This window comes from Haliotis rufescens, unplaced genomic scaffold, assembly GCF_023055435.1.
Source record: "Haliotis rufescens isolate VD_foot unplaced genomic scaffold, xgHalRufe1.0.p SCAF_11, whole genome shotgun sequence".
Classification (NCBI taxonomy): Eukaryota; Metazoa; Mollusca; class Gastropoda; order Lepetellida; family Haliotidae; genus Haliotis; species Haliotis rufescens.
In genome coordinates this window covers 42,449,659-42,476,506 of record NW_025963791.1, presented here as the reverse complement: position 1 = coordinate 42,476,506, position 26,848 = coordinate 42,449,659, and the positions used below count along the sequence as shown (strand labels likewise).

The 26,848-nt window shown below is 40.7% G+C and overlaps 2 protein-coding genes across 4 annotated transcripts in view; one reads left to right on the top strand and one right to left on the bottom strand.

Moving 5' to 3' along the window:
* Positions 1-26,848, bottom strand: part of LOC124142257 (RUN and FYVE domain-containing protein 2-like) — an 82,693-nt gene that overhangs the window by 14,150 nt on the left and 41,695 nt on the right. For 2 of the 3 annotated variants that reach the window (XM_046510598.2, XM_046510599.2), the window contains exons 11-12: positions 15,111-15,208; positions 4,188-4,274 (exon numbers count right to left, since the gene is read on the bottom strand). In XM_046510598.2, the coding sequence (XP_046366554.1) occupies positions 4,188-4,274; positions 15,111-15,208 (185 nt within the window). The remainder of the gene's footprint in view (positions 1-4,187; positions 4,275-15,110; positions 15,209-26,848) is intronic. The other variant, XM_046510600.2, reaches the window with a different exon arrangement.
* Positions 15,636-25,712, top strand: LOC124142259 (prepro-gonadotropin-releasing hormone-like protein). Its single transcript, XM_046510603.1, has 4 exons — positions 15,636-15,784; positions 22,521-22,707; positions 23,701-23,763; positions 25,175-25,712. Exons 2-4 carry the CDS (start codon positions 22,522-22,524, stop codon positions 25,229-25,231), a joined length of 306 nt encoding a protein of 101 aa, XP_046366559.1. The 5' UTR covers positions 15,636-15,784; position 22,521; the 3' UTR covers positions 25,232-25,712.

Here is a 26,848-nt window from a genome sequence, read left to right as displayed (position 1 = left end):
GCTTAATGTGGGAGGAAAGCTCGAGTGAGTGAGTGAGTATGGTTTAACGCTGCTTTTAGCAATATTCCAGCAATATCACGGCGGGGGACACCAGAAATGGGCTTCACACATTGTACCCATGTTGGGAATTGAACCTGGGTCTTCGGCGTGATGAGCGAACGCTTTAACCACTAGGCTACCCGACCGCCCCAGGAAAGCCTGAAGTGATGTAGGTCTTAGATATTTACCACTTTGGTGAAACCCACAAGCACGGGTCTGGTGCTGACAAACCTAGAAACATAATCAAGGTGAACTGGGATTCGAATCCACAATCATAGGTTTCTGGCATGCTCAAGGGAGGCAACTCTTCACAGCTAATTGTGGTGCTATAGACGACTGGGCCACCCGTGCCCCCTTTGCACTAGTAGATCAACAGGTTAATCTTGAAAATAACTACAGACAGGAATGTCCTCTTGTTTTAATGCAATTTGTAAACAGCACAGTCACTGTGAACAACAAATTTGGCAGCCATGAACAGTGAAGAGTAACAGAAGCACAGTAAGTCAAGTTCACCCAGGTCACAGTTGGGAACGAGAGATAGTCATTCTGATTGGTTTGATTGTTGTCATACACCGCTCTCAGCAAATATTCCATCTATATAAGGGCAGTCTGTAAATAATCGAGTCTGGACCAGAGAATCCAGTGATTGATATCATGAGCATCGATCCACGCAAATGGGATACGATAACATTCATCAACCATGTCAGCGACCCTGACCACCCAATGCTATGAGTCGCCTCTTATGACAAGCATTGTCACATTTTACAGCAAGCATGGGTTGCTGAAGACCTATTCTGGCACATTTCTTCACAGATCTAGTCATTCTGAAGTTATCCTGGTAAAATGGAGACAACCCTACTTTGGTAAAGCTCTTGGTACCAAATAAAATAAGGTCAGTAAACTACAGTTAGACAAACTCAATTTTTAAAAAAAAAACCCAGTAGTTATATCTACTAATTGGAACCCTTGAAAGCATCACATCTTTTCTCAAAAAGACAAATATTGTACTATCAAAATCCAAACTATTGTACATGATCCAATCAATAAGTATGGTGAATCACAAAGACACCTACGCAATGTCCATAGCTGTCACAGGGGCAATTAACAAGAGAAACTACACTGAATGATCAAAAAACACGTCTCTCCTTCCATTGTGAAAATTTTGTCCAAGTACATACAAGGAAAAGGGAAAGTACAGCTATCACCGAGACGTAACAGTTTTCTCATCCAATACAGGAAGGTCATTAAACCTGTTTCAATTCTAGTCAAGCTTAACATTTTCAGTTAGGTAAAGAATTCCTATTGTTGAACAGCACCAATAGTCAATGGTGAATTATCAACATAATAAACTGCCACGTGCCAAGGGGAAAAATTGGGGCCACTCTTGGCAATTTTTGAATTTGGACAGTTATGGCAATAACATGAAATGACATAAAATTGCCATTTCTCTAAAAACAATAGTTATTGTTCTATTTCAGAGGCTTATTACAAAATTATAAAACAAGTTTCTTGTCTACTTCAAGCAAGGATAACCAGCATCAAAGAATGATAGACAAGCATCTTTCTTCTGACTTAAGCCTATTACTGTCAATCAACGCAGCCTGTTGCCAGATAGGAGTTGCAGTAGTTGCTGTAGTTGCTACAGTTGTTGCAGTCGTTACAATCGCTCCAGCTCTGTTACATCATCTGTACATACAACTATTCTGTAATTGCAAAGAAGCCAAACTGCTACACTTTGTAAATTGTGCTGTCATACTTACAGAGCACTTACATTAATGGAGGCAGACATGACCCAGAAGGAATCTTGTTCTTTTCCAGCATGTTATTCAAACAATAACTATTCATCTAAAAAATAGCAAAAATCATTTCTGAAGAAAACTATTACCCTCCTCATGAAAGATTGTTGAAACAGGTGGATGTACAGGAGGGATTCAGTATAATGGCTAACTGTAGTGATTATTTTCCTGAAATAAGCACAACATCTGAGTGATCATGTTGGTGATGAAGCAGCGCTGTCGCAGAGATGCTGGGGGCGTTGCTGACACCCACCTGCCCTGTTTTCCTGTCTATATACTCCCTGATTTATATTCCTAGAACCGATGACAGGGGCAACAGCATGTACCACATCAAGTGGTCAGGCTGAGGCTAACTCTTACAAATCACTCTACTTAACACCTACACAAAAAACTATCTCCAAGATTGAGAATTTGATTTACAATCTGTTTAAAGGCAAAATTCATCCAACAAAACAAAATGTTGGAAAGGTGAGTAATAGGTACTACCAAGGACGGTAATTATCTGTGGAATCGTAAATACTTACCATAACATCTCGTATGACAAAGAATCAACTTCTACTTAAATCTGGTAATGGTTTTGACATTAGCACAATTTTTATGATCTTTTTTTAATGGGGCATCATCTATCAAATATTTATCAAACACTGATATTATTGTAAATGAACTGTGAGCTATACAACAGAAACAGGAATAAGAAGAACCCAGTTCAGGATTCTAACTGCCCACAAACAATGAGAAAAACCACAGGGTTCTGGTCAAGAAAGTAATCTTAGTGACATGACTATTGTAAGTCGCAAGTAAGAGATTTAAGTCAGTTTTAGCCCTAAGAAAACAGGGCCCAAGGACCTTTGTTACCACCGTAGTCTGGGTTAGAAAAATTATTTATATTTTCACCAGTCTGCAAACATGACAAGCCATAGAGATGCCATCTATCTAACAGTAAATCTGGTAGTCCACAAGAAAATGTCAGTGTCTTTCTGAATTTTATTGGTCTTTTATGTTAAAACCCTGGCAGCGTTAGAAATAGTCCTGTAGTCCTTGCCTTGCCATTTTTAAGGGTTTTACTACATGTCATCATTATAAGGACTAGTGGACTAAAAATGTTGCCTGGTTGTGAAAAAGATACTTTATTTCATGAATGGACATTGTGTTCTGTGTCCCCATGCACCCAGAACACCTGGAACCTTCTGTTTTGTGCAGTTAGCCAGGTACAAACAGGACACAAGTGCCAGATGCCTAGTTTGGTTTTGTTTGTTATTTAGGTCACAGTCAGCAATATTGCAGCTCTATGACGGTGGTCTGTACCAGAGTGGGTCTGGAACCAGAGGGGGGTCTGGAACCAGAGGCTGATGGCACCATCCATGTCCTACAATGACCTCCGAGCAGCCACGTCCCAGAGCCTGATCACATCCCCCTGATTTACGCTGCTCACAAGCTTGAGGTACCAGGGTCCTTTCCTGACCTAGGACCCCATGAGAAGAGTGTGGGTTCGAATCCCGGGCAGGACTCACACCCAAAAAGTACTAGAATCTGTACTCTTCTAAGAAAGTGTTATCCCAAATACTGTAAATCATGAAATTAATGCGTCTCCAAATGAATTCAAGCACTGGCCATAATAGCCAACAATGCGACTCAATATGAATGCATCACCCCCCCTCCTCTAAAGCATCAGTGGATTTATATCTAAAGAAAATTTCCTCTGTCAGGTTTACAGGAGAATCTTCACCTAAATCCAACCTTACATTAATCCAATCACACACCAAATAGCACTGCTTATTAGCACTGAGTAGAGTAATTCTGATAAAACAACACATCGGCCTTTGACGCAGTTGCAAAGAACAAAGACACCAAGTTACGTGGGTGGCGTTTGTCTGGACTTGCAGGTGTGATCAGTGATGACATAAGTGAGTAGAACTCTTGTCTTGACCCCAGCAGTGACAATTCACAGGATGTAATTAGTGTTTGAATGATATTGTTTATATACTTGTTACAAGTGCTGCTCAATAAACAGTGGTGTGGAATACATAGTTGTTTGTTTTCAGCGTATGTCTAAGTTGGTATTTCTGCTATCCAAAATGTCTTATTGTTAATATAAATGCAATGTTTAATAATGTGAGCAAAGGCCAATCGCATTTTTTGCATTTAATTCACGCTCGCGTTATTTTCAAGATTTACAGTATAACATTTGTTACATGTGGGATTCTGTCATCTGCCAAAAATAAGAAACGTATATAAAAACAAAATAATTCACAAATAGGATCTCACATTGGAAAGAAACAAAAATAGCATCATTGAGTTCCAAGGGAGATTACTTCTACTACACATCAGAAATAGTGCATGCCTTGCCCTTACCGCTTCGCGTCCTTCTCAGCAATAATCTGCCCAAGTTTGCGTGCTGTTTCCTCGGCCGCCATTTTGTCGGATTCAGCTTTTTTATGTCTACAATACGTGCAGGCGGGCGGCAACCAAACAACATGCAAAGAAATGAAACAAAAAAATCAACAACAACACAACGACAAAAGCTGGTGAAAGCTAATACAACATATAGAGAGTGTCCTCTGATAACAACAGCTGGGAACCATGGTAACAATACAGTGTTCGAAACTAAAGATGGCTCCTGGGTCTTTGAGGTGTGCTCCCCTGGTATTTGAATCTGGGGACCCTAAATCTTTACTTTTATCCCCGCCACGAAGTTGAAGAGGGATAGTCCATCCTTCCTTCCATCACATTTAGTTTCCTTAATAGAACTCAAAAACCATGAGAGATATCTAACCAACCTTGGCACATAGATAGGTCTAGTGGTTAACTGGTGCCTTTTGATAAGTTTGGGATTTTTTAAGTTTCCATGGCAACGACTTTGACTTTGACTGAAAATGACGGTAGTGCTCCTGTCCGGGGCAGATCTTGAAAATAGTACAACTAATAATTCTTTACTGAACATGGCACATAGATAGGTCCAGTGGTACCTGTTGCCTTTTTATTGTTTGGGAATTTAAAAAAAATGAAATTTCATAGCAACCGGACATGTCATATTGACGGGGGATATGAGTACTTCATGCTTGTTAACATTAGGGCTATGACATCTTGATTTCCATGTGTAATTTCGAACACTGCAAGAAATACTGCTCTGTTGATACATCTCTATAGAAAAACAACATATATTCATCCTCATAAAATACAAATATACATAAACATATACATATAGTTTTTAAAACCTTCTCTTGACATTAATAAAAAACAAATAAATAGTTGAGACAACACAGTCAACAATGATCTACAGGGTTGCTTATATAGTGCAATACTCCACACGATAAAGTATGATCACTATACTGAACACAATAAAGTACGCTCAGAGCGCTTCATTTACAACATTTATATCAGATTTTCTGCTGAAATTGCAAAAAGGTGTTTATTTTCAAGAATGTGATGCCATAAACTAGATATAGTCATCACAGAAACCATCTGGCCAGGAAACTCACCCAGAACCTGGATGGTATGGATGGATTTTACCAAAGACTATTTGTCCAATTATTCCAAATTTAGAATGTGACTAGAAGACACACACACAGAGGAGGGCAATGTTAGGACTGAAGGTGAAAAGAGAAATTTAATAATGTTCTAGATTAAACATGGTGCGTGAGCTCTACATGCCATAAATGGTAATGACTTCAAAATGCTGACTGTTAAATACCAGGCACACAACTGCACCATTGTGAGTTGTACAGAAAGCCTCAATAATAACACTCATTATCGTTATTTAATAAAATGACTGCTGCTTATTTACAAATTTCTCTTCATTTCTACAGGGAAAAGCTATTTTCAAGCATATTTACGAAGGTACTGTCTTCCCCGAAGTTGTTAAACTTGTTTTTACCGTCTGGAAACAAAAAACTAAAATCTGCCCACACATTCATTGGAACATTAGAATCCATAAACGTCATGTTTTTGTTATATTGTTAATTTCAAAATTACCATGGAATACATACAGGAGACAAACATGAACAATAAAATGTCAAAGAGGAAGCTCAACTTAGTGTTTGCAATACAAAACAACAAATGATATTCATAAATATGTTTGTTCAGTGAACTTTTCAAGTAAATCATCTTTCAAGAATTCAACTTCACCTATTCATGCCTAGACGACAGGTTTTATTTTATTTAGGTTGTCAAATATCAAATAACAGAAAAATGTTGCTGGTCATATAAACCATTAAGAGAAATAAGACGGTAGTCATGTGATACTGATTAGCAGGGATATAGCATTTCTTCCCGACTCCATGGACACTGATTTCCTTTATGATAGGCTCAATGATAGGGTATAGGTCATCGCGGAACATAAATACACTGTACTTTGTTTGTTATACAAGACTGTCATCACAGTTTTAATCTCGTTAACACGTCTTAAAAATAGTTTGTATATGTACTCATTTGTAATTAGGGATCACGCTGATGGGAAGGATCATCACATTAATGTGATACTCATGTATCCGATGTCCAAACACATAATTATCACAAAATAATAATCTCAATTTGAAACCTTAGCTTGTCTTTTAGATTCACCAGCTTGTACTGGACTGACACAGATTATAGTAGTACACAATGTCCTAATGGTCCGACTTGTAGGAGTGAGTGAGTGAGTGAGTATAGTTTAACGCCGCTTTTAGCAATATTCCAGCAATATCACGGCGGGGAACACCAGAAATGGGCTTCACACATTGTACCCATGTCGGGAATTGAACCCGAGTCTTCGGAGTGACAAGCGAACGCTTTAACCACTAAGCTACCCGACCGCCCCCCGACCTGTAGGAACATTAACACAATCTGATGGAACTACATGCACCCCTTACAGAAGTGTTATAGATTGTCTACAACAGACGTTGTAGCAGGATCACGAGGGGTACATGGGGTTTTATGTGTTAGGGAGGCGAGTGGTATAAAACCTAACTTGGGATGCATAAAACCCCACGTACCCTGAATCAAATTTATGTTACTGACATAACCGACATAGGAAACAGCTGTTTGTTTGAGCTTACGTTAACTCGTGCTATGTCACGTGACTTTCATTGACTCGGAAAAAGTGTGTGGTTCTTTGCTTTGAAGCGGGGTATAAGGGATTTATTTTGCCTCCCAGAAATCCACGTGCAGCCCGACTTGCTCGTGGTGGGGTATAAGGGATTTATTCACCTGCTGAGAAATTTATTTCCCTCCAAGGCGGGATACATCGTATTTTATCAAGATCACGTTGTAATATACAGCTACCAGCTGACTCGCGTCTCATCATGACATAGACATAGGATTAATGTACAAAGATAACAATATAATGACGAAGACGAAGGGATTAATCCTGTGTCTATGTCATTGACTTTGTCATTATGTTGTTATCTTAGTACATTCATCCCAACTTGTGTTGTATAAACATCATGATATATATAAAAACTCTATGCACTTACTAAGCATTCACCTGATGAAGGAGCAAGAAGTAGCTTTGAAACATCGTATAATGAATAAATGATTGGTTTACACTGACCAGTGAAACATGTATATATTGCCTGAAGTCCCAGGATATAATAATCAGGGTTACAAATTAACACTAGCCTGATAGCCTGGGGCTAGTACAAATTCCTGCGGGTGAGTAATTTCCCAATTTCCCCATCGTTTTAGCAATATTAGGGCATTTTATCTTTACCGGGGCTAGGAATGCTTTGGAGTTTAGTTCTAGTTCCTTGTCATATGAACTATTTATAGCCTGTTTGGTCAATACTGGTGTCCCTGACTAATTATTTGTTACTGTAAATGGTCAATTGAGACTTGAAAGGCAGATACATAAGGCTCATGGGGTCAAATGTACACTTGACTATGATTAGACGACATAGCCCAGAGGTTTACAAATGCAGTTAGTGTGAAAGTATGGCTCCACTTTAGCGTCTTCAGTGGGGAGGGGATCCACAGCCTCTGGGGTATACAAGACCACTGTCATGACACTCCTGGCCTAACTAATGCTAATAAGAACGAGCTCTCTCATGTACATGGAATCTGACAAACATGTCAAGGGCATCTGGAGGGCCATGCACCCTCACAGTCATTACCATCACCTTGGAGAATACAGGATCCGATTGGTCAGCCAAATCATGACGACTTGTACCTCCTAACGTCTTCAAGTGGCATTTAAACTTGGTATGATGAACAAGGAAGATAGTTCTATGGACAAACAACTTCATTATTACAATGAATGAGATGTTTTGGTGTAGATACTAACACCATGTAAGTGTTGTACAGAATTGTGAAGTTGTTGATGTTGATATTTATTTATGAGATAAACATACTGTGTTTTCAATGAAGAGCTAGGTTACCTGTAGATTGAAATGCTCTAAATTGAATTTGGAACCGAATGTGTAGTGTGATGTTTCAAATGTTAAATTTAGCACGGTTAAATCTACAGGTAACCTAGCTCCACATTGAAAAAACAGTATCTATATCTCCATTCTACCATGACTTAATAAAACACTTTGCTGTTAGCAAATAAACTGTGTGAAGCGGCATGGGTTGAGTCCAGTGTTTTGTTATCGATCTGAATAACAGAATCACCTAACAAAATATGGTGCTGTATATACTCAAGCTGTTTGTTTACACCGTAATACTTCACTCGAACATATGACAGGCATTGAAATCATTTAAGCATGGCAACTTGGTAAGCTAACATGAGGTGGGCATCCCTAAATAAAACAAAGCAAGCTTTGCAAGGCTTTCGCTCTACATCGCACGTCACCAATATGACGTCATATCGGTCATTGTGACGCAAAAGATATGACGTCACAGTCGTAGATAGAAAAGCGCCAAAATTCCAAGCTCTCTGTTGTCTCCAAAACGTAAATACATTCCCTTTGTAGATTTCTATCGTGTTTTCTGCACGAAATGTATTGTTACACATCCTTTGAATATTGTAGTAACCGCATCTGTGCATTTTGTAACCTGTAATTGTAGATATAATTATTAACATATGCCTACCCACAATGACTGAAAATAGTACTATTCTATGAATATTAGCTCACGCTGTGATGCGGCCGTCAAACCAGCTGTTTCAATCAGAGGGGGTTTATTGTGATTTAAGAGCCTCTGATTGACCAATCAGAATCGAGTAAACTTCAAATTCATGCTAGAATGTTGTTTAACGCAGCACTCAGCAATATTCAAGCTATATGATGGCAGTCTGTAAATAATCGATACTAGACCAGACAATCCAGTGGTTGAGACCATGAGCATCGATCTACGCATTTGGGATATGATGACATGCATCAACCAAGTCAGTGAGTCTGACAACCTGATCCCGCTAGTCGCCTTTTATGACAAGCATAGTTGCCTGTTACGGCAAAGCATGGTTTGCTGAAGACCTGTTGTAACCCGGATCTTCAAGGGTCCAGAAAAGTAGGAAGGTTATATACATGTGGATAATCAATGTTTATACAAGATAGAATGATAAATTGATGTTCACACAGCAGATAAGTTTAAAGCATACACATCAGATACAATGTGATATATGACCCTTGTAGATCTAAGACTAAAAATACCTTAACCTCACGAAAGGGCAAAGTAACCCTGAAACACTGTTAAAACAATAAACAAGTTGTTATCCTTGAAAGATTTCATGTCTTCGTGTTTTTTCAACCTCCAACTGCCTATCACCGCCTCCATGGTCTAGAAGTAGAATATCTGCCCGGAGAGTGGAAGGTCCGGGGTTCGATCCCCAGTCGTGTCATACCAAAAGATGCTAAAAGATGGTACTTGTTGTTACCCTGTCTGGCGCTTGGTATTTAGGGGCTAAAACAAGGACTGGTCAGCTAAGAGTCAGTATAATGTGTCTGAGTGGGGTATTCATGTTAAACTGTGGTATTCTGTAGTCACTGTATTGTGCCTTCAAGCTATCAAGATCTTCCAGAACAATTAGTCAGTAGTAAATGAAAAGGAAAGGTCTGTTTGTGCTGGGGACAAGTTGAAGGTTAAATCTGTACAGAAAGAAATATCACGTGCCACAGAAAAATGTTAACTTCAATACAAGTAAAAAAAAGAAAGATAGTTTGCTGATTCTGATAATTGAAGGGCTTGAAAGTTTGTTAAGACAATAATTGACACAGAAAAGAAATGTGCTTTGACACTTCAGACTTCAGTAAAGAAAGAGAATTGTTCCGAAATGCTTTATCAGATTGTGAAAGGCTAGAAGAAACTACCTGTGATGTGCTACAATCTTTTTCTAAAATAAATGTCTGCACAGCTACAGGTGCTGAAAATCTATGTGTAATGGCATTGAAGGAATGTCATGATCAACTCTGTCATGTTTTAAAAAAAATATTCCAAAATTCTATTTTCAAATATTTACTTTTTAGACAGACAGAAGATTTACTTGACCCACGTCAGTTTGCTCACAGAGCCTTTGAGGATTAGAGGATGCCTACAGGGCCGGTAGAGGAGTAGAGGATGCCTACAAGGCCGGGAGAGGAGTAGAGGATGCCTACAAGGCCGGTAGAGGAGTAGAGGATGCCTACAGGGCCGGGACAGGAGTAGAGGATGCCTACAAGGCCGGGAGAGGAGTAGAGGATGCCTACAAGGCCGGGAGAGGAGTAGAGGATGCCTACAAGGCCGGGAGAGGAGTAGAGGATGCCTACAGGACCGGGAGAGGAGTAGAGGATGCCTTCAGAGCTGGGAGAGGATTGAGGATGCCTACAGGGCCGGGAGAGGAGGATGCCTACAGGGCCAGGAGAGGAGTAGGGGATGCCTACAGGACCGGGAGAGGAGTAGAGGATGCCTTCAGAGCTGGGAGAGGATTGAGGATGCCTACAGGGCCAGGAGAGGAGTAGGGGATGCCTACAGGACCGGGAGAGGAGTAGAGGATGCCTTCAGAGCTGGGAGAGGATTGAGGATGCCTACAGGGCCGGGAGAGGAGGATGCCTACAGGGCCAGGAGAGGAGTAGGGGATGCCTACAGGGCCAGGAGAGGAGCAGAGGATGCCTACAGGGCCGGGAGAGGAATAGGGGATGCCTTCAGGGCCGGGAGAGGAATAGGGGATGCCTTCAGAGCTGGAGAGAGGATTGAGTATGCCTACAGGGCCAGAAAAGGAGTAGAGGATGCCTACAGGGCCGGGAGAGGAGTAGAAGATACGTACAGGGCCGGGAGAGGAGTAGGGGATGCCTACAGGGCCGGGAAATGAGTAGAGGATGCCTACAGGGCCGGGAGAGGAGTAGAGGATGCCTACAGAGCCGGGAGAGGAGTAGAGGATGCCTACAGAGCCGGGAGAGGAGTAGAGGATGCCTACAGGGCCGGGAGAGGAGTAGAGGATGCCTACAGGGCCGGGAGAGGAGTAGAAGATGCCTACAGAGCCGGGAGAGGAGAAGAGGATGCCTCCAGGGCCGGGAGAGGGGTAGAGGATGCCTTCAGAGCTGGGAGAGGATTAAGGATGCCTACAGGGCCGGGAGAGGAGGATCCCTACAGGGCCAGGAGAGGAGTAGAGGATCCCTACAGGGCCAGGAGAGGAGTAGAGGATGCCTACAGGGCCGGGAGAGGAGCAGAGGATGCCTACAGGCCCGGGAGAGGAATAGGGGATGCCTTCAGGGCCGGGAGAGGAATAGGGGATGCCTTCAGAGCTGGGAGAGGATTGAGGATGCCTACAGGGCCGGAAAAGGAGTAGAGGATGCCTACAGGGCCGGGAGAGGAGTAGAGGATGCCTACAGAGCTGGGAGAGGAGTAGAGGATGCCTACAGAGCTGGGAGAGGAGTAGAGGATGCCTTCAGAGCTGGGAGAGGATTGAGGATGCCTACAGGGCCGGGAAATGAGTAGAGGATGCCTACAGAGCCGGGAGAGGAGTAGAGGATGCCTACAAGGCCCGGAGAGGAGTAGAGGATGCCTACAGGGCCGGGAGAGGAGTAGAGGATGCCTACAGGGCCGGGAGAGGAGAAGAGGATGCCTTCAAGGCCGGGAGAGGAGCAGAGGATGCCTACAGGGCCGGGACAGGAGTAGAGAGTGCCTACAGAGCCGGGAGAGGAGTAGAGGATGCCTACAGGACCGGGAGAGGAGTAGAGGATGCCTACAGAGCCAGGAGAGGAGTAGAGGATGCCTACATAGCTGGGAGAGGAGTAGAGGATGCCACTCTTACACTGTTAAACAATATATACAATCATCTTGAAACTTCCAATTCATTTGTACGAATCTTGTTTGTTAATTTCTCCTCTGCTCTTACTACCGTACAACCTCATCTGCTTATGCAAAAAGTATCTAACATTTCTGTTAATTCAACAATCACTAGATAGCCAATTTGTTACTGTAAATGGTATCCAATCATCTGTGACCTTTATATATACAGGCGCCCCCCCCAGGGTTGTGTGCTCTCTCCTGTTTTATTTTGTATCATCTTTTACAAATGACCGTGTCAGTAATTTTCACAATTGTTTAACAGTCAAGTTTGCAGATGACACAGTGCTGGCCGGATTCATAAAGCAATCTGAAATGGATTATCGCTCCCAAATTTAAAAATTTGTCCAATGGTGCAAGATTTATTTTCCTACTCTCAATATTAAAAAGACAAAGAAAATGATTATAGATTTCAGAAAAAAGTAGTTCTGCCAATTGTTATTGATAACGAAAATATTGATTTGGTTGAACAGTATAAGTATCTTGACGCCATTATTGATTTGAAACTCACTTGGAATGTCAACATATTAATATAAAGATCAGAAAGCAATTGTATTTCTCACTACGTCTTAGGTATCTTAAAGTTCATAATACAATACTCTCCCTGTTTTATAGAACATCTATTCAGAGCATTTTACTATTTAATGTTGTTAACTGCTGGAATGGGAGCCTCGTGTATTCAAAATAAATCTAAAATACATAATATTTTTAAATACAGCAAGCAAAATCTCAGGTACCATATTTCAAAACATCGGCAAAATTTATGAGCAGCAAGTTGTCAAAAAGCGCGTAAGATACAAAATGACAGAAATCATATGCTTCACTTTGAATACCAGTCACTACATTCTGGCCACCAACTGCGCATGCCGATGCTGACTACAAACAGGGCCTGGAAATCAATCATACCAGCAAGTAGTCGTTAAAATGATTATCTGATCAATACTTTTTAACAGTTCGCTGTTATCCTGCCAATTTCCCTTTTATCCAAGTTTACTCTTGCTGTGATATTTGCTGTGATATAGATATATAGTATATATAAATACACATACTTCAAAAGACCATTACTTGTCGTCACTGTGATAGTGTTCAATTCTCTACATGTTTTCACCTCTTTTTATATTAGTAAGTGCCTATTTTATGTACATATCTTAATATCATACATTTTTTATTTTTGTTCATATTTTAGCGCTAATCAACTGTGCAATATCAATTTCTCTTGGGATAAAAAAAGCCTTATCTTATCGAACTGACGCCTGTACAGTCTTTACTATCTGAACCATTAAGGTCTTTATTGGATGTTTAAATGTTTCCTTTTCTATTTAAATGCTAATAACAACATATATATTATAAATATATTACCCTTAAAGGTTAAAGAGGTACTGGCAGAGGGTACTTGGTAGAAATGAATTCATAAAAAGGCCTGTTCCACAGAAGTGTGATTAAAATTGTCAGCACGTGTCTCTTAATTATATTCTTGAAAAGAATGTTTGTTTCTGATAAAGAAAAGTAGTTAGATATCTATTAAAATGGTATCTATTGCCTTCATATTTTCTACAACAATGTATTGACGTATATGCATGAAACAGTTCTCATGGAGGTTGTCATCCGTGAGTGAGTGAGTGAGTTGGGTTTTAAGCCGCTTTTAGCAATATTCCAGCAATATCACGGCGGGGGACACCAGAAATTGGCTTCACACATTCTGCCCATTCTGCTCTTTTGATCAATACTGCTGAGTGTACTTTATCCTGCTATAAAGTACACTTTTTGAGTTACGTCATAATGGGCTGACGTCATGATGCTGTTCAAATTACCTCCCATGTGATCTAACGTTTCCTTGGTAACATTGTTCTTTCATTACTGTCATTACAAGATGGCGCATCCAAAATTGGTTATTGGGTAAATAGTTAATTAAACTTGTAGAATTTGAATGTTATTACCTAGGACAAAATATGGCAAGATGATGTTAACCATCTCTCATGCCACAGACTAATCCCAAACAATTTGAAACTACTGAGTCTGTACCACAGCAGTCACAGAGTTGTCCGAGGCGGGCATTGGTTCCCTATGAATCATGTAGGTCTCTCAAGATAACAGAATGACCAATCCTTGAAATTTTCATAATCACACATACACCTGTTGCTCAGCGTACAGCATTGAGCAGAATACAGCAGTCAAACAAACCAGCCACCGTTGCTCTTCCTGTTCGTCCCACGGCGACGCCATACCACGCCTGGGGATGTTGCTTTACGTTGGTTATGGTATCATGTAGCGCAACCAACTAAGTAAGCACACTATTTCATTGTTTGTAGTTTCTTCAGTCTGCTAACATTAGTGGCAGAAATAACATTGCAACATTGTACAACAGAAAACACCTCAACTCAAAATAACTAGCGACACCCAACTTTGGCTATGTTCACATGTTAGGTCAGCCCCACAATGCACTTGTGGAATGCTTGGAGTCACATGATTAAATTGAAGCAAATTTATATAAAAAGTTAAATTTTTAAATCCTTCCTGTTTCCTATAAGGAAATATGACATATTTAAATAATAAACTACTAATTCTAGTGGTGTTGTATTATGTTTAAAAAATAAATATGTCTCTTAACGTAAGGGTACAGGCAATCAAGCGGAACAGCCCGTCAGTTAGCCATGTTCGAGGATTTTCAATTTACGGCATGTTTAGTACAGATTTGATTTTAAACACATCTCCAGTTTAACACACGATAATTTTTAAATTCAGCATCTTAGAAAAGTAATAAAGTTTGCTCTACCCCCATGTGGAGTGTAATAAAGTATAGTTTTGCCCTGAATTATTATAGATAGAGCATGAGGATGCTTACACAATCTTCTTTGAGCCTCAGGTGTTTTGATCTATACAATAACCTTAAATGTTTTTCATCTATAATTCACAGTATTCTTCACTGTAGAATCAACTGTGAGATGATTGTAAGTAGAACACTGAGATTCAAACATTTCCACTGCTGATCATAAAGACGGTAACTGTGGTACAAATGTTGTTGAAAGCAAAGCACCACGGTACATATAACATACTGATGAACTTTTCTGATGACCACTATGTCATGGGACAGTCACTCACCTCTTCTCCAAGTCTCGGAGTGTGGTCACCAGCTGGGTCGTCTTCTCCTCCAGCTTGCTCACCATGTCGACCTTGTGCTTCATGGACCCTTCACAACTCTGCAAGCCACACACAAAACAACATGAAACCATCCTTCCTCAACCCAGGTCCAACTACATGGTAATTGGAATACAAACAAAAACAATTCAAAGGTCAATTTACATTAAAAAACCTCCATTTATTTGGTTCCCTTCACCAAGTTCAATTGACAACTGATTGGCCAGTGCATGTGTTGTATCACAAAGGTCTAACAATAATTACAGGGTAATTTGGATGATTGACGAGGGAGAGCAAGGCGCCAAGTCTGGCAACAACATTGTCGCCATCTGCCCCCTGTGCCGCTGGCAACGTGCACCAAGTCTGCATCAACACAATCACACGGGATGCACAGTAATTGAGTTGCAGGTGAAGATGCCACGACCCCACTGGGGAGGCAGATAACGGAGAGGATGGAGAGGGAGGGAAGAGGAGGGACTACACCCCCGCTTGCTGACTCTCTCTGAAGCAGCGCCCTCCTCAGCCGACTATATATAGTGTGAGCTGGGAGAAGGGATTGTGCTGAGACTCGACAGGCAAGTACCAAGGATCTGTACAGGTGTCCGAGACTGCTTAACCCCACACGCACCAAACCACAGGTAAGTTATCCAGCACCTTACCATCCATGTCTTCATGCACTTGCTTCAATGTGTGTTATTATTACACTGTTACTTTATATATTACCTTACTGCTACATTGGGCATAAACTAGTATTCTGTGCAACACAGTGAATGAATAGTCTTATTTGTGATACAAAGTGCAAATAGTCATAGGGACTATACTGCCATTACACATTGTCTTAAGAGATACACTATTAATATATGTATTAGATAGATATATCGATATATATTCTTATACACTACACTATAATAGCTGGTGTATAGTCTGAACATAAAGCAATAATATTCTTTACTGTTCAGTGATATATATATATATATTGCATACCATATAGTGTCTAGTCTTTAACCCTAAGTCCGAGTCTAGACAAAAGACTGATGTCTTGTAGGCTCAGCCCCTGATGCCCCATATAAAGAAAGTGATACAAAAGGGGCCTCTGACTGATAACGATGATGGCCCTGGCACTGACACATCATGTTCTACACTGGCCATATACAGTGTTCCCGTTTACCGGTAATTACCAGTTTTTTTACTGGTAAAATAAGGCTTGGACCGGTAAACCATGTGACTGCTTGTCCCTGCAGATCAGCAAATAAAGTACCTTATAAATCTTAGTTGTTGCACAAAACATCCGCGTTATTCATATAAGTATATTTTTCGAACGAAGTCAACTTGTCTGTTACCATCAGGTTCCCCTTGTCTATTTTTGGTTAAATATATATTTGTAGCAACTTAGTCTCGAAATATTCAAAAAGAAAAGAGAAAATTATGGGTGAACTTTGTGTGAATGACATAAAGATCTAACTAAGTTACTTCACAGATGAACTCATTGCACTGAACATAATGTAGAAAGAATTAAAACAAGATACTTTTTAACTTTCTTATGTTTTTTTATTTGTTGAAAGTTGGGACTGACAAAAATTAGTGGGGCCTGGTAATTTTTTAGAGTTGCCAGTCTGCGAGGACAGGCAGTTTCAAAAGCGAGCTGGAACACTGGCCATATATAACATAAGCACCATAGTAAGTGCCTTGGACGCTTAGAAAATTGACAATGGGGGCACTTCTTAAACCATAAACAAGTTCATTTGTTGTCAGAGATCGAGTATTGGTGAACAAACTTTGTTCAAACGTAGATGATTTTTTTTATAACGGCTACAACTACAAGGCAATCATATTCCTCATCTCTATAGCTTTTTTCTGTAAATAATCTGTAATTTACACAAGAAAATACAGGCTGTCATGTAAATTTAGCAGGAGGCACAATTACTTCCAGATTAGTCTAGAATTGTTGTCAGAGGACACTTCTTGGGTCTGTGCGCTTAATACGTCAAATATGGTAAAGCCTTGAAACTTGCCACAAGTAGCAGAGATGCTGCCTAAAAATGTCTTCTGTTAGCTAATAATTAGACGTTGTCCAAGCTCTGCTTGGCCACTTACTGCGAGTAAACTGATTGCCTGTACTCACTGATAGTTTCACAGGAGCTGAAACAGTTAACTTGGACTGATGACAAAAGAATGTTAAATTTGAAAATTCTCCTTTTTGTGTGTGTGTGAAACTTCTTTTGGCAACATTTTGGCCAAGATTTATGTGAGAAAAACTTGGCAGTAAAATATTGCTTCTTCGAAAAGAAGCAAAATTCCAGCACTGAAATGGTCTTATGGATCCAGCTAGGTATACTACTCAAAAGAAGTTAAAGAACACCCGATTCTTTCATATTACTAAAGTTGATCTATCACGCCACTTTGAGACTACTCCCCGAACATGGCTCTTAGCATCATGTTCAGTAGATTTTAATGTTATTAATCACCTCCCAGAGAAATGTGAATACGATACATGTTGGTTGATATATGAAGAATTACTCATATTCAAGAGACAGTAGCTTGGCTCAATGCACAAACGAAAAAAATGTTATGTTGTGTGAATCGACTCTCATGAACGCATCACATGTGATGTCATAGATCCATGACTCGAGAGTCAGATTGGCACTGTAACAGACACTTAACACAGGGATACAAGTTATAACACTTAACACAGGGATACAAGTTATAACACTTAACACAGGGATACAATTTATAACACTTAACACAGGGATACAAGTTATAACACTTAACACAGGGACACAAGTTATAACACTTAATACAGGGACACAAGTTATAACACTTAACACAGGGACACAAGTTATAACACTTAACACAGGGATACAAGTTTTAACACAGGGATACAAGTTATAACCTCTAACTACAAAACTGGCTGCATAAACGGAACAAGTAAATGAGAGTGATCGTCCTTACAAAACAAATCATAATGTATCGTAGAAAGAAAACGTAATTTTTTTAATCACCGCAAAAGTTTTGGTTTTAACACTTCAGGAAAGCTGTCAATTACAACCCTCACATCAAGTTACCCACAGATCACATTTTCTTGATCTCAGTCCTCCAAGTTTGTTTCCTTGTTAGGGAGCCAAGCGTCTACTACCATGAATTTTTTAGGAGCCAAAACTAAGTTTTTAGGAGCCAACAGTTATCTAAAACAGATATTGTTGCCAGTTATGTTTACTGTTAGGTAGCCAAGTGGCAAGCAGTAGATAAATTTAGGTCGGCAATCATAGATTAAGTCGCATTTGGCAACCAAAATGGCTGCTTCTTTGAGGGCTACCTCTTCGTGATCTCCATATGAAGACATGAGATCCTGTAGGATGGACAGAGTATGTGACACTCGGCTGTGAGTCACAGCACCAGGCCGTCTCATGACTCACTGGGCACAAATAGATGTCACTTTCTGTCTTTACAGGCATTTTGACATTTATCATTTCAACATAGACATTTATATATACATTTCAGTACACTTCAGTAAGTTCACTACAATTCAGTACACATAAGTAAACTTTAGTAAACTTAATATACTTTAAATGAGACACAAGCAGAACTTCTGCTTGCTAACTCACAATCAGTGCTTTAATAAAGTCCAGTACAAACAGGGCCCCTTTCATAGAGCTACAGCTATTGCTGTTTGGAATCAAGGCCCCTTTCAGAGAGCTACAACTATTGCTGTGTAGAATCAGGGCCCCTTTCACAGAGCTACAGCTATTGGTGTGTGGAATCAGGGCCCCTTTCATAGAGCTACAGCTATTGGTGTGTGGAATCAGGGCCCCTTTCAGAGAGCTAGAGCTACTGATGTGTAGGTGGATCATAAGGTACACTGAATGGTCAGTTCTCAGGATATTTTTCTGAAAACATCGAAGAATTTTCTTGATTTTCCCCACCAATTTATCGTTTTTTAATCCTGAGAGTTCAGGATCAATATTTGATAATATCAGTTTCTTTAATACATTTTTAACAATTATGAGTCTGTTTCTCCAATTTGTTGCCTGCAACTCTACTGAGCAGGTTTGAGCTTTCTCAAAAGGAACAATTTCTTCAGAATATTCTGTAATTTTAAAACTACAACACACACGACTGACTACCTCACTGAACTGCAACACGTCCAGATATGTTCACCTAAAATAAAGTACGTGTCATGTCAGTCTATACAACATGAATATCCCAACATCCTCTGTTTTGTTCAACATCTGCATTGTATCAAGTTGTCACAGTTTGAAAGATCTACTTCTCCAAAACTTGTTATTAAATACATCTTTTTACATGCGCTTCAGTTTCTCAATAAACATAAAATATCTTTCAATTCCGAATAAGAATAAAACTGTGTTTCTATGAGAAGAGCAGGTGCCCCTTAGTGAACCAGTCTCCAATTAATCTGACAAAGTTCTCTCTTCTAAAAGTCAGCCTGCTTGTAAATGACACTGAAGCACTTGCAGACAATAACCATCCAATAAGCTGTGAAGGACAGCTCAGATACAAAGTACAGATTGGGCACATTGAATACAAAAAGTCCAACATCTCCACAGTGAGTTCTGGAGATACGTAGTCCTTCCACCATTCAAGAGAGACTTTAGCTGACTGGAACAGAAGGACTCAGGTCAAGCATGTCTGGAGTTGTCACAGTGTACAAGGTCATTACTTTGTCTCAACCAATGGAAGATAAGGGTAGAATAGGTCTTCAGAAACCCATGCTTGCTGTAAAAGGTGACTTTGCTTGTCATAAGAGGTGACTAACAGGATCGGGTGGTCAGGCTCACTGACTTGGTCAATGCATGTCGTATCCCAATTGCATGGATCGATGCTCATGATGTCAATCACTGGATTGTCTAGTCAAGATTCAATTATTTACAGACTGCGGGCATATAGGAGGAATATTGCTGAGTGCGGCGTTAACAAACAAACTTAGTCTCATAGGGTGGAATAAATGTGTTAACATCCCAATATCTTGGCTGGACCATATTGGAAGATATTTTTTATTCTTATTTATTCAACATTCATGACATGTTTTCTTTGAAACTGACGGCCATCAACCAGTCTACACTGTTCTGTTCTACATGAAACAGGGTATAAAATCAGCCAGGCCTTTAGTAAATGTCATATGAACAAACAATAGTTGTAAGCTGAGCCTCTCAACAGCAAGACCTATTCTTCCCCTTGTGAATACTTATATTACCAAAGCCATCCTACAAATCAGAATTTAATTGAGTTGCTCAATGAAAAACTAACTGTTCAATTTATTTCATTTAACGTTCTTCCATTTAATATTTAATAATTGTTCTTTTAATCTAAAAAATAGTTTTCAGGAGACAAAAAGATAATTGATTGGTTGATGCTAATGTTATAACTTCAACCAATCAATTATCTGTTTATCTCCTGAAAACAATTTTTCAGATTAAAAGAACAATTATTGAATCCTTGGAATCAATGTTCTATGAGTAGGATGTCTGTCTGCTCTCTCAGTTGTCTGCAAGGTTCTTTTTACCCAAAGAATATCTGCAAGAAGTAGGTGGGAAATATAATTGTCTAAATAACTCAGTTTAGCGGAGGGCAGGATGAAGCCTTAATCTGCTGACACAGTCAGCTTTGTTCTCCGCACAATTGTTTGACGGAGAAATATTCCCAAGATCGTAAAATACAAACCATAGCCGTCTGTCTGCTTCAGTCGTACTACCTAAGTTACATCCAATATTACTCCATCACATCTTTGATCATCGAAAAATCCTATAAAAAGTTCACAAATAAAAAGAACAACATGATCCTTGTAATTCCCCAAATATTCTACAATTCCTACATAAAAGATATTCTAACATTCACGAGGCAATTTTAAACTGAAATTGAGCAAGATGGGTTTAGGCCGAAGAGTGGTTACACAAAATTGGACAATCAAAGGGGAAAAAACTTAATCACCTCAGAAATGAAGAAAGGGAGTCTAGCAAAAGGGAGGTAGATGAAACGCTCCAGGATAATACCAGTATTATAATACTGATGAAAGAATTGCAAAAGTCACAAGCAGCAGTCTCTGACGGCCAGTCAGTGTTATACAACTGGGCCAAGCTTGTGCAAGTGTTATCCAACCACAACTTTTTGGGGCTTGTCACTGCTTGCAACACACATTGGGACATTGTTAGGAATGTGTGTTCAAATTAAATTCCATGGCACTGACACTATCGGCATGGACACTCTGTCAGCACTGACACTCTGTCGGCATGGACTCTCTGTCGGCACTGACACTGTCGGCATGGACTCTCTGTCGGCATGGACACTCTGTCGGCACTGACACTCTGTCGGCATTGACACTCTGTCGGCACTGACACTCTGTCGGCATGGACACTCTGTCGGCATGGACACTCTGTCGGCATGGACACTGTCGGCACTGACACTCTGTCGGCATGGACACTCTGTCGGCATTGACACTCTGTCGGCACTGACACTCTGTCGGCATGGACTCTCTGTCGGCATGGACACTCTGTCAGCACTGTGGTTTTCATAGTTTCTGAGGATTAGGCTGCCTGTGACGAAGTCTGTCAACTGTCATGAGACCAGGAGGGCTCACTGCTCAAGGTCAATGCAAACCTTCCAAGGCAACTTGGGTTATTACCTCTTCAGGCAGAGGGGAATGGAAATGGAATGCATGCTGATCTGTTGACTCAGGCAATAAATCATCAAGCATTCAAACTGAGGGAGTGAGTTGGGTTTCTTTTTGTTTTAAACATATTATATCAACATTAAGTGGTCATATGGATTGGACAGGAGTTGTTGGGATGGCTTGAGCAAAATCTGGGTTTGATGTCACTTTGAACAAATTCCAGTTATATCATGGCATGGCATTATTCCAGTTATATCATGGCGTGTCAGCATTCCAGTTATATCATGGCATGTCAGTATTCCTGTTATATCATGGCATGTCAGTATTCCAGTTATATCATGGCATGTCAGCATTCCAGTTATATCATGGCATGTCAGTATTCCTGTTATATCATGGCATGTCAGTATTCCAGTTTTATTACGGCGTTACAGTTTAATGTCTTGAAAAAGCCCAAAGTTCTGTAGGTCACAGACGTTTACTACTTTGATGAAATCCATAGTAATGACAAAACCAAGAATAATAATCCATGATCATAAGATCCTGGCACCCCTAAAGGACACAACTCAGCACAGTGAATTGCATTACTGAAATGACTTTGACACCTGTGTTCCCTCATTTCATGCATCCCTGTGTGGTATGCAGATCCAGATGACATGATCTGAAAGCAATCATACTTTATGTCATTCAAGAACTGACTTCCACCATGTTTCAACGTGGCGTGGGGATCTCCACCTTGCACTTCTCTGTTTCAGAATGTCAGTACTATCAAGACAAGGGGTGACTGTGTCGGTGCTGCTGCTGCTGCTCACAGTACACGCTGTTGGAGGCCAGAACTACCACTTCAGCAACGGCTGGCACGCAGGCAGGAAACGTGGCGGGGACAGCACCAGCTGCGCCTTCAGGAAAGACATCCTCATGCTTGTCAACAAACTGATCATGGTAGGTGTACCCAGAGTGAGTGAGTGAGTATGGTTTTACGCCGCCTTGAGCAATATTCCACCAATTGAACCCATTGAACCCATGTGGGAAATCGAACCCGGATCTTTGGTGTGAAGAGCAAATGCTTTAACCACTAGACTACCTCACTGCCCTCGGTGTACCCAGAGGGAAGCCATGTCACTGTGTAGAATACTTGAGTAAATCACTTTAGTTCAAGACTGTCAGACAAAGCAATATTAACAAGATGACCACCATGATATCATATCTAAGGATGGGAACTAAGATTGCCAAGAATAACTTCAGAGACTGGAACTGAGTTACACATGTACATTTATCTGCTGGGGGATTACTATAGCCCTTTTCAGGAAATAGGAATGGATGCTGTCCATCTGTCCTTCTGTCACGTTTCATTCCGGAGCAGTACTAAAAAAACATGAGAGATATCTTAACCAAACTTGGCACATAGATAGGTCTAGTGGTGAACTGGAGCCTTTTGATAGTTTGATATTTTTCGACTTTCCATGGCAACGACTTTGACTTAGACTGAAAATGACGGTTTTCGGAAGGGATATGAGTATTTCATAAGTTACTCCATAGAGTGATAAATCATGAACTCCTTTGGAACATTGAAGATAAATACCAGTCGAGTTATCCACATTGTGAGACAAATGGACGACTCATCATAGATCATAGTGCTGTTTCTTCCAGGTGTTACATCAAGTGAACAAGGTCTCAGTTTTTATATACTAGTATATGTGACACAAAATCCAGTAAGTTGACTGTTGTGAGGCCATTGCAAAGGAAGGAGGAAGGCACATGTAGCCACAGTAGACTTCAGTTAAAAAGGGTCCCACTTTACCTGTATTTCAGGCTTCAATTCTACTGCAACTTCAGCTTGAAACTTTGTCTTTACAAGACTTTAGTAGAGGACAAAACATTTTAGTATTTGTCATGTGGATATGAAAGTGATTATTTTCTCCATGTTTACTCCAGGAGGAATCATCTCGTGTGGCCCATCGCTGCCAGAACGGAGTGCCGCACATGGACTTCACAGAGGTGAGTCAGACCCACGCTGGACCTTTACGAGCATACACCAATCATACCTTGAGTGAGTGAGTGAGTGAGTGAGTGAGTGAGTGAGTGAGTGAGTGAGTGAGTGAGTGAGTGAGTGAGTGGTTTAACGCCACTTATAACAGTACTCCAGTCATATGACAACATGTCAGCTTATTGTGGGAGGAAAGCCGAAGTGATGCAGGTCTTAGACATGAACCACTGAAGTCTGCAGTATGAGTATGGTGCTGGCCAATCCAGGACCACAACCAAGTCTGGGATTTGAACCTGTAACTGTAAGTACAGGATAACTGTACACCTGTAGGACTTGGTACAGTGACTGGCAGTGTCTTCAACTACTAAGCACTGACGCCTCCCCTCCAGCTCACAGTCACTGGCTGGGCTACCATGTAACATTAGGGTTATCTCCCTGTGGCTTGAACAAGTCAAAATGACTGTGACTGTCGAAGCATTGGTGCACACTACAGATCACAACAAACTGAGAGAGACACCACGGCAAGAGGACTTTGTCCAGGAAGACCAGACTATGTGCAATCTGGTTGTGGTGTGGGACACACGACTCAGCTTGGCCACTGCGTCTTGATGCATCAGTGCCATTTTGTACATGAATGTCTCTCGTCATCCATCTGCTCTTCCCTCCAATCCAGAGGGGAGGAGCTGGTTTTCTTCACCACTTTTATTGTATTAAGATCCTGTTCCCAAAAACTTCCCTCACAAAAATTCAGTGTCCTCTATCAAGATTCCTTCCAATTGTAGTTTATAATCAATACAGTATGCAGAAGCTTAACTGAGTCAAAGTAGATCCGGCATCTGATGACAAAACCTAAAATTCAAAAACCCAATAGCATACAAACAACACTGTGCCTAATTTCACAATGTAGCCTTATCAGCTTGTATACCTGAATATCGTTACATGTCTTTATTTATGACGATGAGAACACTACTTTATTACCCGCAAGGAAGTCTTTTACATATTGTATACATACCGACACAATGGCAAACAAAGATACTAAAACAGTAAAACAATACAGAACTTAATCGGTAAAGCATGCCTCTTGTACGTCTTATGTTCACATGGAGCTCAATACACTGAATATGATACTTTTCCCACACACTACAGCTCTTTGTGACTATCTGATTGTATTGCAAGCACCAGGGTTCCCTCCAGGAATGTTCTGACATAAGCCCTTCATGTGAAAATTTTAAATATTCCAGAGTTGTGCCCATACAGCACAATGTTAAAATGCCCCATTGTATTTTTTCAAATTTAGGGGCTAAAAGCACAAGGCCCAGCCTAGAATTATCCCTGTAGTACCCTCCCACAAGGAGCACAGAGCTATTCATCCCGGAGTTATTTTCCATGACTGTTCAGAGACACCTGTATTCTCCATTGCAGCCTGACACAGTGGAAGCTGATTCTGACAACCAGCTGACAGACAAGCGATGGAAGTGAAGATCGTGAAGCAACTGCCTTTCTCGCCCAAGCCACCCCTACAACACAGACGATGACCACACAGCAACAATTCAGCAGTTAAATACCAGCAGCGCCAACAGGAACCAAATAGGAATTAACTCACGTTGTTTATTATTTTACAAGATTAGTTCACTCCACCAATGACCCCAGATCCTGACTCTTTCCTTGCATGGAACCTGTCAGTACAGGACTATAACTGGACGTGTACCACTAACCCCTCCAGCTCTCCCCAGCATCTGCCAGGTGTGCCCAGGTGTGTCCTGCTGATTATCCAGGTGTATATCCAGGTGATTATTCAGGTATATATCCAGGTGTATTATCAGGTGCATGGCAGGTATGAAGTTGACTGCTCAGAGACGTTCAGTCAACCCTGTGTGTTCAGTCTGAACACATGCATGCATGGTTTGACGAGGACAATCATGTACATACTTGCAAGGAAATAAATCAGTTTTCTATGGAAGATATCTGTTGGTTACAATCATTTTAACAAAGGTGAGATAGTGAGTTGGGTGTTTATTGCCACTTTGAACAATATCACAGTTATATCACAGCATGTTGGCTTGGTGTGGGAGGAAAGCTGAAAGTGATGCAGGTCTTAGCGATCCCCCTCACCCCCTATGAAACTCACTATAACAGGCATTAAAAAAGTGAGTGAGTGAGGTGGTTTTAAGCCCACTTTGAAAAGTACTTCATATTTATTAAGGTAGGAAAGCCTGAAGTGATGCAAGTCTTAGATGTTTACCACTTTGGTGAAAACCACGACCTATGGCACTGATAAGTCAAAAATCATAATCAGTAAAAAGGAAGGATTCGAACCTGTGAGCATAGGACCTGTTCCTGCCTCTGATCATTACTGTGAATTGCCTCTTACACTTTATGAGGATTCCTTCCCATCTGCAGTATTTGTCACTTTCATGCTGTAATTCAGTATTCAGAAGCTTAGGCTAGTTATGACAGGTATCTTCTAAGTACAGCACACCCTTGGAGTTGTGTCCCCTTGGTGCTAAACACGCTGGATAATTTACTTCTCATACACAACTCATCATGGCCTCTCACATGGATTCTGTCACACCCCAATGTCCCACCTTGGCACAGCTCATTCCGCTGCCTTAGCCTAGTTTTGGTATGTTTGTTTGTTTGTTTGTTGTTCAACGCCGCACTAAGCAATATTTCAGCTATATCATCTGTCAACTTCTAAGAAATGCCTATCAAACAATATATGACAGCGGTCTGTAAATAATCAAGTCTGGACAGACAATCCAGTGATTGACATCATGTGCATCGATCTATGCACTTGGGATATCATGATTGGTTGGTTGGTTTGTTGTTTAACGCCGCACTCAGCAATATTCCAGCTATATGACGGTGGTCTGTATATAATCCAGCCTGGACCAGACAATCCAGTGATTAATATCATGAGCATCGATCCAAGCAATTGGGATCGATGACATGCATCAACCAAGTCAGCGAGCCTGACCACCCGATCCCGTTAGTCTCCTTTTACGACAAGCATAGTCACCTTTTACGGCAAGCATGGGCTGCTGAAGACCTATTCTACCCCGGAATCTTCACGGGTCGGGATATGATGACATGCAT